At 45.4% G+C, this 20,185-nt stretch overlaps 1 protein-coding gene across 8 annotated transcripts in view; it reads left to right on the forward strand.

The window, feature by feature from the left end:
- Positions 1-20,185, forward strand: part of PDE9A (phosphodiesterase 9A) — an 86,931-nt gene that overhangs the window by 36,621 nt on the left and 30,125 nt on the right. For 4 of the 8 annotated variants that reach the window (XM_072807092.1, XM_072807089.1, XM_072807091.1 and 1 more), the window contains exon 5: positions 19,972-20,026. In XM_072807092.1, the coding sequence (XP_072663193.1) occupies positions 19,972-20,026 (55 nt within the window). Of the gene's footprint in view, positions 1-11,612; positions 11,736-19,704; positions 19,851-19,971; positions 20,027-20,185 lie in introns of those variants that run through there. The other 4 variants (XM_072807094.1, XM_072807095.1, XM_072807093.1 and 1 more) reach the window with 3 other exon arrangements.

Raw genomic sequence — 20,185 nt, forward strand, 5'->3', positions numbered from 1 at the left:
ACTCGCCAAGTCTCAATGCTACAGAGCCGGGTGGCCGACGAGGCTCCTTCTGAGCCGTCGCACCAGGAGGGGACCCAGCGTATAGAAGGGTCACCACGTGTGGTGCGTGTGGAATACACACCAGACTGCGAAGACTCTGCACGTATAAAAGGATGCAAAATACCTCGCTAATCGCTTTCAGATTGATTTCGTGTTTTCTTAGTGACATAACTCAAACATAAAATGCACCGTCTTAACGTGACAGTTCCGTGGCTTTCAATATATTCACTATGTTATGCAACCACCACCACCACCGTCTAAATCCAGAGCATTTCCATCACACACACACACACCCCCCAGAAAAAAAATCCCACACCTATTGGCATTTACTCCCCTTGCCTTCCTGCCCTGGTCCTTGGCAACCACTGTCGCTATGGAGATGCCTGCTCTGGATGTCTCCCGTGATGGAGTATGTGGCCTTGTGAGTCTGGCCTCGTTCACGGAGCACAGTGTTTACAGGGCTCCTCTGTGAGGCAGCGCGTTCAGCGCTTCATCCCTGTTTGTGACCGAACTGTGTCCCATCAAGAGGACAAGCCACATTTTGTCTAAGCACACATCAGCTGATGACATTTGGGTGGCTTCCCCTCTGGCCTCTACGAGGGATGCGGTGGTGACCGAGGGTCTGCACATTTTCATGTGATACATATTGAAACGAAGTGTTTGGAGATATATTGGGTCAAATAAAATATTAAAATGTTTTCAAAGTCTGGCACGTGCTCGGCAGCGCAGACCAGAGGTTACAGGTGCCACCAGCCGGACAGTCTCCTCTGACCCGAGTCCCGGGCCCTCCCACCCCACAGCCTGCAGACCTCCCGAGTGCAAAGTCACCCAAGATGTTGAGGGTTCACCGCCCTGGGAATAGTCCCAGAGAGAGAGAGAGAGAGAGAAGGAGCACCAAGGGACAAATGCACGGCATCCTTGCCGGGGTTGGGCAGGTGTCTGAGGTCGCCAGCACCCAGCACCGTTGCTCAGGGGACCCCCCACCCCGTGATGGGCTGTCCGCCCCCATGCACTGACCTGCGCTCCATGGGTCCATCTCTTCCCTCGCTCGCTCAGGCCCACAGCACGCACCCCAGAGTCTCCAGGGTCACGGCTGCACGCAGCTCCCCATCCATGGGTCTGCTTTCAAGCACCAGCCTGAGAGCTGCCCCCAGTCACTTGTCAGCTGGCAAAGCAGCTCAGGACAGCTTCCCACCACACTGCCCTTCAACTTCCCTGCAAAACAGGAAGCAGAAAACACACCCACCCGGCAGGGTCCTCACCGAGACAAATGATGCAATTCGTGCAAAATGCTTAGGCCAGAGCCTGCCAAGTGGTAAGAGCTCAGTAAACCGTAGCTGTCATGGGTAACGACCCAGAGCGTGGCTGAGTGGCTGAAGTCATGGCTCTGTGGCACTGCTGGCTTTAACAGGACGGGGACGGCCCTGAGCTGACCACGCGGGGTGCTGCTTGCAGTCACTCGCCGGTCAGGGGTGCACTTGCAATGTGAGCACGAATGCTTCGCTTACAAGAGATAATAATGCTCCTTAATAGTGTTTTCTAGTCTCAGGACAGCTTCCTGGGGAAGAGCTTCATGATCAGCCTCAGTCGTCCCGACTCGCGTGATTTTTGAAACAGAAGGGAGGCGGCGGGGCCGTGAAAATGAACCCTGGCGCTGGGTTGCCTCGAGGGGCTTACCCCTTCCCGCTGTCTTGTCTCTGGGTGGTCCCGCCAACGATGGCTGCGGCGGCACCTCGCTGTGCTGGCGGACACCCTGGTGGTGCACAGTCGTTCGAGGCCTTGGGAATCTGCGTCCTGACCACAGATTTGGGTGACACGGAAATGGTGGTGTCCAAACATGACTGGGGGGACCTCAGCTGGAGCCGCCGTCTGCCTCTGGGCACTTGGAGGGCTGGGCAGAGCCACACATGCCCGCGACCCCTCCAGCCTCCTGGGACCTGCGCACATTTTGATGAAAGCTCCCGTGCGTGTAACCACCTCCCCATCAAGGTGAAGAGCCGTTGTGTCACCCTGAAACATCCCCCCGGCCCTCCTTCCCCGTGCGTCCCCACATACCCTATGAAGCCACTGCTCCGACTTGACTGTCCTGGAACCTCCCGCAAGAGCAGGGTCTGGATTCCATCAGCATCGTGACTTTAAGATGCACGCATGTAACTTATTCACTTCCGCATGCAGAGTAGAGTTCCATCGCACAAGTACTCGGTGCCGGTTCACCGCTGCGCCTGTCGGGCCTCCGTGGGTGGTCTCAGCGTAAGGCACTGTGAACAGCGCACAGACTGTCTTCCCGTGACAGTATCCGTCGGTTATCTTGGGTCACGACCCTGGGGTGATGTCACTGGTTCATATGATAAATGTAAGCTTAATTCTCTAAGAAACTGCCCGCTGTTTTCCCAAGTGGTTGTGTGGTTTTACAGTCCCACCAGCCGTGTGGGAGTGACCAGGTGCTCCACAAACAACCCAGTGTGACCTTCTCAGTGTTTTAAATTTTTAGAACTCCAGAAGGTGTAAAACTGTATTTCCTTATCACCTTAATTTCTATTTCTTAGATCACATAATGATTGTTGAGCATGTTTTTATGTGCTTGTTGACTATTTGAATGTCTTATTTTGTGAAGTGTCTGTTCTATGTGTTTCGCTCATTTTGTAAGTGGGCGTGGTTTTTTTTAAATCACTAGTTTGTAGGAAATTCCATATTATCTGGATATAATTCATCTGCCAGATATATATATAACAAGTATTTTTTCCTATTTCGTGGCTTATCTTTTTCATTTTCTTTTTTTCTTTTTTCTTTTTTAAAGATTTATTTATTTATTCGTGAGAGACACAGAGAGAGAGGCAGAGACACAGGCAGAGGGGGAAGTAGGCTCCCTGTTGGGGAGCCTGATGTGGGACTCGATCCTGGGACCCCGGGGTCACACCCTAAGCCAAAGGCAGACGCTCAACCACTGAGCCACCCAGGCAACCCCTTTTTTTATTTTCTTAATGAGGGCATTTAATGAACAAAAGTTTCTAACTTGATAAAGTCTAAATTAACAAGTTACTCTTTTATGAATTGTATTTTCTGTGTCTTCTCTAAGAATCCTTTTTCTGCCCCCCAGGTAGAAAGATAACATACATTTTTAGAAGATTTGGAGTTACAGCTGTTATATTTTAGTCTAGGATGCAATTATCCAATTTAAATTGATTTTTGTCTGTGGTGTGAGGTAGGGGTTGACCGTCTTTTTTCTTTTTGATACATATTTTTTCTTATTCGATTGTTATAACACAATGTGTTAAAAAGACTTCCCTTGTTCCATTGAATCACTTAGATGCCTTTCTTGAAAATTACTTGTCTTTCTAAGTGTGGGCCTCTTTGTAGTGTTTCTGTTCTGTTTCTCTGATCTGTGTGTCTGTCTTGACACCAATAATACACTGGCTTAATTGCTAGAACATATTTGTGCTTTTTTTTGCAGTTACATGGATCTTTTCTTTTCCCTATAAATTTCAGAATTAAGAATCAGCACATCAATTTCTTTTTAAAAAGCCACCTATGACTTCAATTGGGAATGCATCCTATTAGAGATTGATTTGGGAACGTTAACATCTTAACTACATTGAGTGTCCCAGCCCATGAACGCGATACATCGCTTCACTTACTCAGATCTTCCTTAACTTCTCTCAACAAAGTTTTATAGCATTCAAGATAAAGGTCCTGCATATCTTTTTTTTTTTTTTTTTAGGTCCTGCATATCTTTTGTTAAATTTATTCCTTGGCATTTTCCATTTTCTGGTGTTATTGTCAAGGGGATCTGAATTTAATTTTCCATTTGTCTGCTGCTAGTTTATAAAAATACAGCAGATTTATGTATATTGACATAGTCTCTTCTGACATTGCTTATTAATTCATTTATTATTTTGGGTAGTTATTTTCTAGATTCCTAGGATTTCCCATAGAGGCAGTCATATCTTCTGATAATAAAGAGACTTTTGCTTCTAGCATTCCAGTCTTTTTGGTTTTTATCTCTTTCACTTGTCTGTTGCCCTGGTTGAAACTCCAATACTGCTAAGTAAAAGTGAGAGCTTATCCCAGGCTCAGGGAGATGCATTCTCTCACTGCTAAGCGTGACATGAGCCACAGGTGTGTTGTACGTGCCCCTTATTGGGTTGAGGGAGTCTTCTCCTAGTTTGCTAAACATTTTTTTTGTCAAATGTTCTTTGACACAATTCTCTGTTGAATTGCATCAGGTGTTTTTCTGCATCTGTTGAGATGGGTTGATGCAATCTCCTTTTATTCCTGGGTTTCTAGTGGCTTTTATCATAAACAGGTGTTGGATGCTGTCACACACTCCACTTCATTTAGAGATGATCATATGATTTTTCTCCTTTTGTCTGCTCAGATAGTGAGTTATGTTGACTGATTTCCAGATGTTAAAAGCACTCTGCTTTTCCAGAATAACCCCACTTGTATTAATAGAAAAATACTTAGGAATGAGTTTTTAAAAGGGGGCACAGGCCCTCTACCCTGATGTAGGATGTATTCTCCTTTATTTTTTTTTTGTATTCTCCTTTATAAACTGCTGAATTTTATTTCCTAATAATATTAGGAATTTTTAAGGATTTTTGTATCAGTGTTCAAGTGGGATATTGGTTCATAACCTATTTCTCATAACGTCTTTGTTATATTTGTATGGTGAGATGTTGGTGGCCTTATGGAACATGTTGCGAGGTTTGCTTCCTTCTCTCTATTTTCTGAAAGATTGTATGTGATTTTGCTATTATTTCTTCCTCTGTCCATTTATATGTAATGTATTTATTGATATGGTTGAGGTTAGGTTTGCCATGTTGCTATTTGCCTTTTATTGATCTTGGGCTTCATCTCCTGTTCCTCTTCTTCTGCCTTTTCTTGGCTTAACTGGATTAATTTTTGCATTCCATTTTATTCCTTCTATTGGCTTGTTAGCCAATACTATGCTTTTTAGCATTATTTTCAGTTGATTGTTCTAGGTATTACACTATGCATCCTTAGCTTTTTATTTTTATTTTTTTTAATTTTTTTTTTTTTATGATAGTCACAGAGAGAGAGAGAGAGGCAGAGACACAGGCAGAGGGAGAAGCAGGCTCCATGCACCAGGAGCCCGATGTGGGATTCGATCCCGGGTCTCCAGGATCGCGCCCTGGGCCAAAGGCAGGCGCCAAACTGCTGCGCCACCCAGGGATTCCCAGCTTTTTAAATTGTAGACTCTATTTTTTATTTTTTCAAAGGTTTTATTTATTTATTTAAGAGAGAGAAAGAGCTCTCAAGCAGGGGGACTGGCAGAAGAAGAAGGAGAAGTAGACTTCCCTGCCGAGCAGGGAGACTGACACAGGCCTCAATACCACCCCAAGATCATTACCTAAGTGGAAGGCAGATGCTTAACCAACCAAGCCACCTAGGCACCCCTAGACTTTATTTTTTAGAGAAGTTTTAGATTCACAGCAAAATGGAATAAAAGGCATGGAGAGTTCCCGTGTAGTCCTTCTCCACCCACACACTCAGCCTCTCCCGCCACTGACACCCCTGCATTAGAGCTCTAAAGGAGCCAACAATGACATGTCATTACCAGTCAAAGTCCATAGTGTACTTTAGGGTTCACTCTTGGTGTCATACGTAGTGTGGTTTTGACGGAGGCATAATGACATGTACCCCTGTTACAGTATCATGACATTTCTCTGCCTTAAAAATCCTCTGTGCTCCACTTGTTCATCCATCCCTCCCCCCAAACTCTTGGCAACCACTGATCTTCTTACTATCTCCACAGATCCACCTTTTCTAGAATGTCCATAGTTGGCACATACACTATGCAACCTTTCCAGGTTGGTTTCTTTCACTTAGTGGTATGCAGGTAAGATACCTCTATGTCTTTAATGGCTTGATAGCTCATTTCTTTTTAATGCTGAATAATATTTCATCGTATGGATGCTCTGGAGTGTATCCATTCATCATCATGGTTGCCTCAAAGTTTTGGTGATGATGAACAGAGTGGCCATAAATATCTGTGTGAAGGTATTGTGTGGAAGTAAGTTTGCAATGCCTTTGGGTAGACTCCCAGGAGCGCAACTGCTGGATCATTTGGTAAGAGTACCTTTACCTTCGTGACCATCAAACTGTCTTCCAAAGTACCTGCACCATCCTTCCTTCCTGCCAGCAGTGAATGGGAGCTCCTGCTGCTCCACATCCTTGCCTAGCATTTGGTGTTGTCTTGGATTTTCACCACTCTAATAGGTGTATGGTGGTATATCTCATTGTTATTTTAGTTTGCAATTCCCTAACATATGATGTTGGGTATCTTTTCATATATTTATTTGCCATCTGTATATCCTCATTTCTTGAAGTGTCTTTTCAGATCTTTTGCCTATTTTTAAATCATCCTTAACTTTTTAGTCTATTTAAAATTAATGTCATACTATTTCACATAAAAAGTAAGAACTCTGTAGCAGTTTAATTCCTCCCCTGCAGTGTTTGCCATATATTTTACATCTATGCTATAGACATTCCTCCAAAATTCATATGTTGAAATTCATCCCAATGTGATGGTGTTAGGAGGTGCAGCTTTTTTTTTTTTAAGATTTTATTTATTTATTCATGAGAGACATGGAGAGAGAGGCAGAGACACAGGCAAAGGGAGAAGCAGGCTCCCTGTGGGGACTCCAATTCAGGACTCGATCCCAGGACCCCAGGATCATGACCTGAGCCAAAGGCAGATGCTCAATCACTGAGCCACCCAGGCATCCCAGAGAAGGTGGGGCCTTTGGGATGTGATTAGGTCATGAGTACAAAACCCTCATGAAGGGGATTAGTGTCCTTATATAAGGGACCCCAGAGAACTCCCTTGCCCCTTCTACCATCTGAGGACACGACAAGGAGACAGCCATCCATGAACAAAGAAGCAGGCCCTCACCAAACACCAAATCTGCTAGCACCTTGATCTTGGAATTCCAGCTTCCAGAGCTATGAGAAATAAATTAAAACCAGTCTGTAGCATTCTGTTCAAGCAGACCAAACAGACTAAGACAATCTATGTAATACAATATTACCATTTTTGTTTTCAAGAGCCAGTTGTCTTTTCAGGAAATTATGAAAAGAAACTTAAAGATCATTTTTTAGAAGTCTTTATTTAGCCACCTGGGTGGCTCAGTCATTTTTGGGTGTCTGCCCTCAGCTCAGGTCATGATCCCAGGGTCCTGGTATCAAGCCCCACTTTGGGCTCCTGCTCAGCAAGGAGCCTGCTTCTCCCTCTCCCTCTGTCTGCCACTCCTCCTGCTTGTGCTCTCTCTCTCTAGTGCTCTATCTTTCTCAAATAAATAAATAAAATCTTTTTTTAAGTTTTTATTTAAGTAATCTCTACACTCAACATAGGGTTCAAACTCATAACCCTGAGATCAAGAGTCACGTATTCCTCCAACTGAGCCAGCCAGTTGCCCCTAAAGATAATTTTTTATAGTTAATTACATATGTGTCATCCCTGGTGCTTTTACTTACTCCTGTAGATTCCAACTTCTAACTGGTGTTATAGCCCTTCGCCTGATGAATTTCTTTTTTCTTTTAACATTTCTTGCTATGCAGAACCGCTAATGACTAATTCCCCCAGCTTTTGCTTACCCGAACATGTTTTTTTATTTTGCCTTCATGTTGAAAGATGGTTTCTCAGGGTATAGAATTCTGCATTTGTGGTTTGGTTTGTTTTTATAATTTGAAAGAAGCTTAAAGATGTTGAATCATTTTTTTCTGCCTTCATCATTTCTGATGAGAAATCAGCTTTCACTCTATCATTATTCCCTGTAAAAATTGTGCCTTCCCTCCCCCCTCCCCGCCTCCTCTGGCTGCTTTCAAGGTGCTTGTCTTTTATCTTTGGGTTGCAGCGGTTTGATTATGATGTACCTGGCTCTGGTGTTCTTTTTGTTTGTCCTACCTGGTATTTATTGAGTTTCTGTGATCTATAAACTCTGGTTTTCACCAAATTTGTGAATTTTTCAGCTTTATTTCTTTAAATGTATTTTATGCATCATTCTATCCCAACTTTTCTTCTGAGATCCAATTACATGTATGTTAGAAGTTTGCTATTGTCCCTCAAGTGGTTGGCTCTGTTATTTTTTAATCTCTTTTCTTTCTGGTCTACAGATTGCATAATTTCTGTTGATCTGTCCTCAATTTTTCCTGACTCTTCTGTTTACTCAAAACTGCTATAAGCCCATCCATGAATGTTTTGAAGTACAGTTTTAAATTCTACCATTTTTGTTTGATTCTTACTCATAGATTCCCATCTTGTGATCCTCCATCTGCTTACTATTTACTGACATCCTTTCCTTTAGGTCCTTAGACATAACTATAATTGCTTCATTAAGGTTTGGTCTGCTAATTTCACCATCTGAGTCATCTAGGGTTTCTGTTGGGTGACTTTTTTCTTGCTGCATGTCACATTTTCCTGATTCTTTGCATCTCACTTTTTTAGTGTAGACTTATGAATATTACATTGCAGAGATCCTGGATTTTGTTATCTTCCTCTGAAGAGTGTTGATTTTTTGTCGTTCTTGTTCTAGCTGCCAATTAAATTACTAAGTGATCACTTTGAACTGTGGAGGCCTGGTTTTATGCTTTGTTACGATACATCTCTAGAAAAAAAAAAAAGATACATCTCTAAATGTGGCCCCTCTGGCACTTCAACAGGAAGCCTGAGGTGTTTGTCAAGAGCCCTTTAAGTTAACTGGACTCAGACTCCAAGCTTTGTCTTGCATGTGGTGGGCAACACTGAAATCTGTGCTAAGCTTTCTCGTCCTCCCAGGAGCACATGCATGTGCAATTCAGGGAAGGATTAGGGGAGGAATAGGAAAGTTCTTACAGGGATCCCTGGGTGGCGCAGCGGTTTGGCGCCTGCCTTTGGCCCAGGGCGTGATCCTGGAGACCCGGGATCGAATCCCACGTCGGGCTCCCGGTGCATGGAGCCTGCTTCTCCCTCTGCCTGTGTCTCTGCCTCGATCTCTCTCTCTGTGTGACTATCATAAATAAATAAAAATTTATTAAAAAAAAAAAAAAGGAAAGTTCTTACAGAACTTCCTCCTTTGGGAATTTCCCCTTTCATTTCTACCCTCTCTGACAACCCTGGACCCTGCCCTCTGAACCCTTGAAACCCAGTGACCTTGTAGCTTTCTGCCTAAGTTCTAGCCAGCTCCCATTGTAAGCTCACGCCACACGAGAACATAGAAATCTTCTTCCTTTCTTCTCTAGCAGCACAGCTAGAGAACTATGTACCATAGCTTATCCAATTAGTCCCCCATCAGTGGATATCTATGTTGTTTCTCATCTTTGGTTATTACAAATGATCAGTTAGCCAATTTTTATTCTTCTTACCATAGCCTCTACAGGTGTGTGCAACATGCTAAAAAGTCTGTAGATGGAGTAAAACCTTTAATTTGCAAAAGACTCAATCTTCATTTTCTTTTTAATTTTATTTATTTATTCATGAGAGACACAGAGAGAGAGAGAGAAGCAGAGACACCGGTAGAAGGAAAAGCAGGCTCCATGCAGGGAGCCTAATGTGGGACTTGATCCCATGACCCCAGGATCACACCCTGGGCTGAAGGTGTCGCTAAACCGCTGGGCCCCTGGGGCTGCCCAAAGACTCAGTCTTTAATAGATTTTTGCAAAAGTCCTGTCCCTTGTACCATAACCCATTCATTGATTAGATCAGAGTTTCTCCTCACAGAATTCTTCCAGAAACTAGTCTTATGGCATCATCCTGACATACGCATATAGTGGACAGAGTCCCACCAACAGGTACAATCCACTGCTCATGGTCAAATTCAAATGCGTCCAGGGCATTCTCACTAGAATATCATACCCGCACCCTTTTCCCTCAAAAGTACACCACACCTCATCAACTGTAGGGGGGTTATTTCGGAGAGAGGAGGAGCATGTGCAGAACATTCTTCCTCCGTGGCTAAGTGCCGCAGTGCCTGATTTTTGCAGCCCTGAATGGGAACATGACTGGGGTAGAGGGCAGGATGAGTTTGGCCTTGTCATGACTAAACCTCTCTTATATCACACAGCCACATCAGGTCACTAAGAGGGTTAAATGACCAATATGTACAAACCACTTAGAACAGTGCCTAGAACATAGTAAGCACTCAATAAAGATGGCTATGGTTGCTGCGATCTATAAAACAATAAAGGAAATGTGCATTGCTAGCTGTCCCAGAGGCAACTCCCCTTATAGGCATTTGTCTTGCAAAGCGAACCTAAGGAGAAGGGCCGAGGGAGAAATCGTACCCAGACACCCAGGATCGAATTAAACTCTGCAGAATATGAAATCGCCCTCTCCAAAACCGGAAGAGGTAAACCTCCACCCTATTCCTGCCTCTGAGGTGCCACGAGTCCATAATGATCCTGCTCGTCGCCTGGCCAAGACGGTCGCAAGACACACACACCAGAATTTCCGATGTGGTTATCGGGGCCCTGATAACCTTGGTCCACCTTGCTTTCTCTGTTCCATCTGAAGGTTAACAGGAGGCGAAAGCGTTCGCCGAGGTCACCACCAGCCATAGGGAAGCATCCCTTTGGCCGCTGATAAATGTGAGTGATTTCCCGGTAAGCCAGGCCCCGGAAAGGGCACCTGTGCCTTTAAACAACAAGGTGAAGTCACTGTTAATCATATAACTTTATTGTGCTCCTGGGTTATCAGGGAAACATCCTCGTTCTGCACGTCTGTTTTATGACATCCATAAACACTGAATTGCCGATGACTGTGCCCTGGGCCAGAATGTCCTCTGTCAGGCTAGAGGGGCCGGGAGAGCAAAAGTGGGACAGAGGTGAGTTCACCCCTCCTGCTTCCCTGGAGAAGGGTGGCGACACCCTGCGAAGGAGGGTAGACAGGAGGCCCCCTCCCCATCCCCCTAGGCAGAGCCCTGGACAAGAGTGGTAACAAATAAATGCGCCACCCCCCACCCCACCCAGTCTTCAGGGTCTTGGGGGTGTCCCTTGGGTGCTCGATAATGTGGATTATTTTCCCAAATGCAATGTAAGATGCCCTTCTCTGGAGCCATAGCCGTGTTTGTTCTGTAAATACTTTGGGAGAATGTCTGTCACATAAACGTCTCTGGAAGGATGCTCAGCATCTCACCCCAGGCTTCCGGGTGAGACTGGTAAGGGGAAACCCCGCTGGCTCCCCGCCTCAGGTAACAGCCGGAGCTCCACAGTGGGGTTGCGCAACCCTGCCCCCCCAACCCGAGAGGCGGACCAGTCGTGGCTCCCGCAGGGGGTCAAGTGCTCAGCCTGAGTCCCCATGCCCCCTGCCCTCGGAGTGCAGGTTCGGGGCCCAGCGTGTTACAAGGGCCCGGCTTGCGTTCACTGGCTCCGGGGGAGAAGGGTGCATGCCCAGCCCAGCTCAGGTGAGCGGAGAGACGTAAGCGTGGCCGTCACTGTGATCCTCCTGCTCAGCACCCGATGAAGAGATATGCCCGCCAGCTGGCTGGCCAATCGAGTTAGTGCATCATGTCAACTGCTGTTTAGAGTAGCAATTATACGTTAGGCTGTCCTATTGATCAGTTAAACCAGATTTCCATGCCACTCGGTGTGGGGGAGACTTGGGACTTGTCTGAAACGAGTAAACAATTCCTGGAAGGGCCGGGAGAGGCGGAGGCAGGTTCCTTGAAGCGTCTGCGGCGGCCGAGGAGCCCCCAGCAGCGGTGAGTGCGCGGCTCCCCCGTCACTGCGAGAGCAGCTGGGGGAGCACGGAGGGGAGGGCGCCCCACTCCCCCATCCTGCCCCTGAGCCCCGAACTCCCGTGGCTCTGTGCCAGGGGCCGGGGCCGGGGCCTTGCGCGTGCAGCTCTGCAGCCCGCAGCCGGTAGGTTGGTGCAGTGGCGTCCTACCAGCTGGCCAGACTCCGCCAAACTCCGGGATGGCCCTGGAACTAAAGGAACCTCTGTCCTGTGAGTGTCTGCCCCCAGCGGCATACGCACAGGGGCCCATCACCTGAGAAGCCAGCGGACTGGCACCCCTGACACCGGCGTGCAGGCCAGGGCAGGGGTGAGAGGCGGATGACGGGCCTGCTGACGCCTCCGTCCTCAGGCCTGGTCGTGTGGGCGCCCCGATCTTTCACCGGTATTGGAGCCCTGGGTGCTGAGGACTGAGTCCCGGGGAGCTCAGAGCTGCACCCGTGAAGCCCCCCGCCATGCCCAGGTGGGGACCCTCCCAGACGGTCTGGCAGCTGCTCCGCTGGAACAGGTGTCTCTGCAGAGCATGTGGGTTGCCCGTGGACACCTGCTGGCTGTCCCCCGCCTCCATCACGTGGGGCAGCGGTGGTCCTTCCCGACTCCCCGTGCCCGCCGGGCCTGCTTCCCACCCTCCCCGTCTCCCGACCCCAAGGACCCAGCATTTCCAGCGCCGAGCCGCTGGCATGCCTCGTCACCGCTGGCTGGTCTCAAAGTGATGAGGAAATTCTCAAAGCAAGATGCAGGAATGTGCATTACTTTTTATTTATTTTTTTTTTGCATTAGTTTTTAAAATGCAATATATGCCACGCTGCATTGAGGGGGAAGAGATGGATTTCCTACTAATGTCACATCTTTCTGGTAGGGTGTACCTGGAAGGCTGGGGAATGACTAACATTGCAATTGGACACTGCTCGTTGCCCCACATCCAGGGCTTCAGGGCCCTCTGAGGGTTCCAGAGGCAGGAGCAGAGTGCAGAGCACACGCTCAGTGGGGCACAAGCAGGACGTAACTCTCAGAGCCCAGCCTGTGCCCCCCGTGGGCCGGGACTCACCGGGACAGGCCCTGCAAGGAGGGAAGGGTGTCCCGAAGGACATGTGGCCGTCCAGGCCAGCCGCAGCAATGGCCAACAGGGGCTGCACTCGTGCACACGGAATCACAATTCATCTCAAGTTCTGAAATCCGCTGGGAGGAAGCGGTGGCGGCCGCAGGAATTCCAGGGAGCCGGGCTGGGGTGGGGGAGGCACCATTTCCTGATCAGGGCTCTGTTTATGGATGTGTGGGTGTGGTTGGCCTTTGTGCACACAGGCATTTTTGCCTCCGTCCCCTTGCAAAAGAATGCAGATTGCGCTGTATCGAAAGCACTCAGGGGCTGCGGCGTTGCTCCGGGTAGGGCATCGGGGACAGCACGGTGACCCAGGTGACAGCGCCCAGGGGCTGATCTCACGGGGAGCCCAGCCTCCCGCCCGGGCCCTTTCTGGGAACTGGGCCCTTTCTGAGAACCTGGAACGTGCTGGCTGGAGTTGGGCTGAGGCGTAGCTGTCCTGTGGACCAGAGCACGAACGGCCACCCGTGGACTGAGCCAGGGGCAGAGGAAGTACAGGGTGAAGGAGGAAAAGCAGTAGGGGTGCACGCGCTGGAAATTAAAAGTGGGCATTAAAATGCTGAGATGCGCAAAGGAACCCACCTCAGGAGTCCAATGGGAAATTGCTCCTTAACTTTTTGAATCCATCCTGTGTATAAAAAGGTTTATTAAGCTCTTCATTTTAAGATAATTGTAGAAGAGCACACGGTTGTAAAGAGAGTCTGCGTGCCCCTTCCCCCCTCCGCCCCCATGGTAGCATCTTTCCACACATGGTAGGATGTCCTCAACCAGGCTGTGGACGTGAATACGGTCCTGGTACAGAGCGCTCCGGCCCCACGGAGATACTTCCTCCGTGACCCCTGACAATCACTCTGTTCTCTGTTTCTGTCACTTGGCCGTTTCAAGAGCCTTCTATGAATGTGTCTCAGTAGGGAACTGTGGGGACTGGCTTCTTTTACTCACCGTGTGTCCTGGAAATCCTTCCAGGCTGCCGTGTGGCCTAACTAGCTCGGTTCTTTCTGGAAGTGAGTAGCGTTCCCTGCGGTGGATGGACCACAGCCCATCTAGCCCGTCGCCCATCCAAGGGCGTCTGAGTTGTTTCAGTTTGGGGCTGTCGCAAATAAAGGTGCTCTGAGCATCCTGTGCAGGTTTTCGTGTGACCCTAAATTTTCATCTCTCTGCCCTGGGGTGCACTTGCTAAGCCATGCACGTTCCCACCAGCAACGTGTGAGTAGTCAGTCCAGTTTCTCCACACCATTACCAGCCTTTAGGGTTGTCATTGTTTTGGGGGGGAGGGGGTTGTCGTTTAATTTTAGCCTTTCTGACAAGTCCGCCGTGATCATTCACTGTGGTTTTAATTTGCGTCTCCTGATGGCCCTCGATGCTCAGCATCTTTTCACGCACTTGCTCTCCCTCTGCGTGTTTTCTTCAAAAAAAATGTCTGCTAGTGTCTCTTGCCCGTTTTCAAATTGGGCTGTTTTGTTTTTTACCACTGAGGGACTTTTTTTGGTGTTTGTTTTTTTTCAATCTGCAGAATTTATTTCATGGAGCTTACTGTTGAGTTTTGACAGCTCTTTTCATGCCCTATATTCAAGTCGTCGGATGCAGTTTACGAGTATCTGCTTGCAAAGACCGTAGCTCATCCTCCTATCCTCTCGCTGGCCTTTCTCAGAGCAAGAGCTTTGCTTCTCATGGAATTCGGTTTATCCATTTTCCCTCTTATGACTTGTATTCATGATGTCAAGCCTAGGAATTCTGCTTAGCCCAAGAACCTGGAGATTTTCTCCTATTTTTTTTTCTAAAAGCTTTATAGTTTTGTATTTTACATCCATGGTCCATTTGGCATTAATTTTCATATGAGTTGTGAGGTTTAGGTCAAGTTTCATTGTCCTGCCAGGAGTATTTGATCCATATTTACTGAAAAGACTCCTGCGTTGAGTTACCTTAACGCGCTGGCCGAAATCAGTCGGGCATATATGTATGGATACAATTCCGGTTCTCTGTTCTGTTCCTTGAGATCCATGTCTACCCCTCCAGTCACATCACACAGGCCTCAATACTGTAGCTGTGTACAAGCCTATCGTGGTGTATTGGGCTTTGCAGGTATTGGGTTTTTTTCACCAATTGAAGATTTGTGCTAAACCCGCACCAAGCAAATCTGTAGGCACTATTTTCCCAACAGCCTTTGCTTACTGCCCGTCTCTGTGTCACACTTTGGTAATTCTTGGAATAGCCCAAACTTTTTCATTATTATTATATTTGAATGGCTGCAATCTCATAACATTTTAACAGATGAGGAGTTGCTTCTTACGAATGTGCAAAGAAAGTGGTTTCTTGAGATGACATCTACTCTCGGTAAAGATGCTGTGAAGATCGTTGCAACGGCAACAAGGGATTTAGAATATGACGTAAACTTCATTGAGAAAGCAGAGGCAGGGTTTGAGAGGATTGACTCCAGTTTTGAAAGTTCTACTTGTGGGCAAAATGGTGCCGAAGTGCATTGTATGCTACAGAGAAATCCTTCATGAAAGGAGGAGCCCGTGGATGTTGCTGACTTCACTGTGGATTTTATTTTAAGAAATTGTCAACCACCCCAGTCTTCAACATCCACAGCCTGACTTGTCCATAGCTATCAGTATGGAGGCAGGACTCTCCACCAGCAAAAAGATCAGGACTCATTGAGAGCTCAGATGACAGTTAGCATTTCTTAGCAATAAAGTATCTTTTTAGAGTATGTAAATTTTTTAGACATTATGTTACTGTACACTTAATGCCCTGCAGTATAGTATAAACATAATTTTTATATACACTGGGAGACCAAACAATTCATTTTGACTCAGTTTTTTGTGATATTCGAATTCATTAAAGTGGTCTGAACTCAAATCTGTGGTATCTCCAAGGCCTGCCTATAAAAGGTCTTAAAATCAGATAGACTGATTCAACCCCCTTTATCTTCTTTTTTAAAATTGTTTTAACTATTCTAATTCCTTTGCATTTCCATATAAACGTTAGAATAATTGTATCTGTTTCCATGAGAATCTTGCTGGAGTTTTACTAGGAATTATGTTAAAACCATACATCACTTTGGGGAGAATTGACATCTTTACTATGTGAAGTCTCCCAAACCATGAACATGGTATGTCTTTTTATTTCTATCTTTTTTTTTCTTCCATCAGTGTTTTGTAGTTCTGTTATGTTCTATTTATATCTTAGTTTTGAGGGTTTTTTTTTTTTTTTTTTTTTAGTGTTTGTACAGTGGTATTGTAATTTTAATTTCAGTGTCTGGTCATTGCTAGTATATGTAAATACAATCAATTTTGTATATGTGCCCTGTATCCTGTGGCCTGCTAAACTCGTTTATTAGTTCTAGGAGAGTTTTTTGTAAGTGCCTTGGAATGTTTTGTGTAGAAAATAATGTCATTGACACACAGGGACCATTTTATTTCTTCCTTTATGATCTGCTTTCCTTCTTTCTTTTTTTTTTTTTTTTTTTTTTTTGCTTGCTGGCTTTTTCTTTCCTTGTTCCACTGGCTAGAACTTCTAGCACAATGTTTAATGAGAATAGTGAGAGCAGACGTCCCTGCCTCATCACAGTTTAGGCAAGAAGCATTTAGTCTTTCACTATGAAGTATAATGAAGTATACTTCATTATAGTATAATGTGAGCTGCAGGTTTTTGGTAGATGTTCTTTATCTACTTGAAGAAGTTCTCCTCTATTCTTGCTTTTCTGAGAGTTTACCAAATATTTAATAAAAAATATTAAATATTTTTCAAATGTTTTAATGAATTGATATGATTGTGTGTTTTTTTCTTTAGCTGTTAAAATAGTAGATTACATTCATTGATTTTCAAATATCGAGCCAGCCTCAAATCCTTCAAATTAACCCCACTTAATCTTGATGTATAATCATTTTTATATTTTGCTGAATTCTAATATTGTGTTAAGGATTTTTGCATCTACATTCATGAGGAATAAAGATCTGTCCTTTTTTTTATCATCTTTGTCTGGATTTGGTATTAAGTTAATGCAGGCTTCACAAAATGAATTGGAAAGTGTTCCCTCCTCTTCTATTTTCTGGAAGGAATTGTTTAGAAATGTGTTAATTCTTCTTTAAATGTTTGGTGGAGGGATCCCTGGGTGGCGCAGCGGTTTGGCGCCTGCCAATGGCCCAGGGCGCGATCCTGGAGACCCGGGATTGAATCCCACATCGGGCTTCCGGTGCATGGAGCCTGCTTCTCCCTCTGCCTGTGTCTCTGCCTCTCTCTCTCTCTGTGACTATCATTAAAAAAAATAAATAAATAAAAATAAAATAATAAATAAATAAATAAATAAATAAATAAATAAATAAATAAATAAATGTTTGGTGGAATTCTCCAAATGGTACAGTGAAACCATCTGTACCTGGAAATTTCTTTGGGGAGAGCTTTAAAATGACAAATTCGATTTCCCTAATAGTTTTAGGCTGTTCAAATTACCTATTTCAGGGACTCCTGGGTGGCTTAGTGATTGATCTGCCTTTGGCTCAGGTCATGATCCTCGGGTCCAGGGATCGAGTCCCACAACGGGCTCCCCACAGGGAGCCTGCTTCTCCCTCTGCCTATGTCTCTGCCTCTCTCTCTCTATGTCTCTAACAAATAAATAAATAAAATATTTTTTAAAAATTACCTATTTCTTATTGGGTGAATGTGGTAGTTCATGCTTTTCCAGAAATTGCTCTATTTTTCCCCAAGATTTCAAATTTATGTGTGTAAAGTTGTGTGCAGTGACCCTTATTATCCTTCAGTGTTTGTAGTCCTATTCCCCCCTTCATTCCAAATATTGCAAAGCTGTGTCTTCTCCCTGTGGTATTTTTGCCAATCTTGCTAGAGATTTATCAATTTATAAATATTTTTAAATAACCAGCTCTTGACTTCATTGATTTTCTGCATTGTTTTACTGTTTTCTTTCTCACTTATTTCTGGTTTTATTACTTCCTCCCCTTCTTTTGCTCTTGTTGTGGATTTACTTTGCTCTTCTTTTTCTAGTCTCTTAGATTATGGAGTTGAATTTCTCCTCCCTTCTAATGTAGGCATTTACTGCTATAAATGTCCCTCTCAGCACTGCATTAGCTATGTCTCACAGCTAAGTTTGGGTGTATTCTATTTTCATTTTCATTCAGTTCAATGTCCATTTTTATTTATTTTGAAACTTCCTCTTTGACCCAAGAATTACTCAGAGGTGTATTGTTTAATTTCCAAGATTCTCCTATGATCTGTTACTGATTTCCAATTGGATTCTCTTATGGTCCCAGACCATATTCTGCATGGTTTTCTTTTAAATTTGTTGAGGTTTTCTGTGTGGTCCAGGATATCTCTGTCTTGGTCTATGCTTCCTAGGCATCTGAAAAGAATATGTGTTCTGCTGTTGTTAGGGGGAGTGGTCTGTTGATTGTTTGATGGACTTCTCAATGTATGTCAAGTCTTTAAGATCATTAGCTCTCAACGGTTATGTGATACATTATTTCTCCTAAGATTCAGAATAAGTGATCTAAAATTCTGCTGAATTCACCAAGGAGGACGGTGAAACTTTCTCACTGGTGGCTTTTGTCAGTGGAGTCACTGTTTCTCTTCTCTGGTATGGGTGCAGGTCCCCTTGAATGACAGGGCCTTGGATTGGATCAGCCAGCAGCTCCACAAAGGGCTCTGTGATAGATTTACTCTTATAGTTTCAGGAGATACAAGCCATCATTTTCCTTCTTCTCACCCAGTCCTCAGATGCTAAAGCCAGAGATAACGTTGAGTCATCACTGGTCCATTTGGCAAATGAAAGGATGAGAGGTCTCAAGAAGCTAATTTAGATGGATTGGTTTTTAAATATGTTTCACGAAATTAACATATGTTCATTATGAAAATGTGTTAGATGTAGAGAAACTAAAAAATGTGTATATGATCTTACAACCAAAAAATAATTACTGTCATTATTTTGGAGTGCATCTTCCCAATGTCTTCATAAATAAGATCACGCTGTTATTACGGTTTTACAATCTCTGTCTTTTTTTTTTACTTTAACAAAAGACATGAATATTTTCCAAAATATTATTTCTGATTGCAGAATATATTTCCACAGGCCAAATACACAATCATTTACTTAAGGTCACTTAGGCTGTTGCAGCTTTCACCAGGTTAAATAACACCCTGACCAACATCTTCTATGTGTATGCACAAGTTCCTTCCTAGAAATTGAGGCACTAGATCAGAACGTGAGAACATTTTTTTTTTTTTTTTTGCCCTTGAGCCCTATCGCCAAACTGGATAACTGAGATTTCTTGTTTGTTTGGGCAGGTTTGGTTTGGTTTGGATTTCATTTGTTTGAGTTTTCACAGAGGGCTAGGCACACAGCCAGCAGAGATTACGTGACTCAGGAGTAGGTCCTGTGTAGGTTCTCCAGGTTTTGGGGTGTGAACTAACAGCCACCTGGAGCCAGAGCAAGCTCTCTCCCTTCCCAGGAGCAGGGAGTGCTGGAAAGAACAGTGCCGTGAGCGTCTGTACCTTCCTATGAGGCCTCTGGCACCGGGCCCAGTCAGAAAACAGGAAAACTGGCAGGTTATATTCAGCCTGGGACCTGAACCTTGTGAAGCCACCACCCAGCCCAGGTTGACGTGCCAGGCCACAAAGAGACAAATGGGCTCACCCCAGCCTGCTTCCTTTCTCCGGGACCTGCCATGAGAACATTGTGTTTTACATGTGAAATATGCCTTGAACTCGCCTTGTCCTAGTAATTACCCCCATAAAATAGAGCAGGGCACTAAGTGAAAACTTCCCGTATTTAGAGACCCAGTCCTGCCTGCTTTTTATGGCTGGTGCAGACTACGGGAGGACCAGAGTCGGGTCACTCTGCCGAGAGACCACTGAGAGACGGGTTGGTGGGAGCAGGCCAGGAGGGAAAGAGCCTCTGAAGGCGGACAGGAAGCTCCGGGCCCTGGCGAGGCCTTGGCGTGCTGACGGTGGGCCAGAGCATCCCTCCAGGTAACCCGGGCCGCTCCCTGCTGCCCCGTGGGTGCCACCTGCCCACAACATTCCGATTCGGGCCACGGTGATCCACAGACTTTTCCCCTACTGCATCTGTCTTTCTTTTTTTGGTTTATAGAGAAAGAAGAATTAATCCAGAGCGTGCTGACCCAGGTGGCAGAGCAGTTCTCAAGGTACAGAATCTTCTAGACACATAGTCCCAGGAGGGGTGCGTCTCTGTGCGCGGCCATGGTGGGCCCTTGCTGGGAGGCCGTGTTGGCTGGCAGGCTTTGGCGCATCACTCACCTGGAGGAGCGGCCTTCCAGGTGGAGTCTTTTCATGGCTTCAGTAAC

This window comes from Canis lupus, chromosome 30 (genome assembly GCF_048164855.1).
Source record: "Canis lupus baileyi chromosome 30, mCanLup2.hap1, whole genome shotgun sequence".
Taxonomy (NCBI): domain Eukaryota; kingdom Metazoa; phylum Chordata; class Mammalia; order Carnivora; family Canidae; genus Canis; species Canis lupus.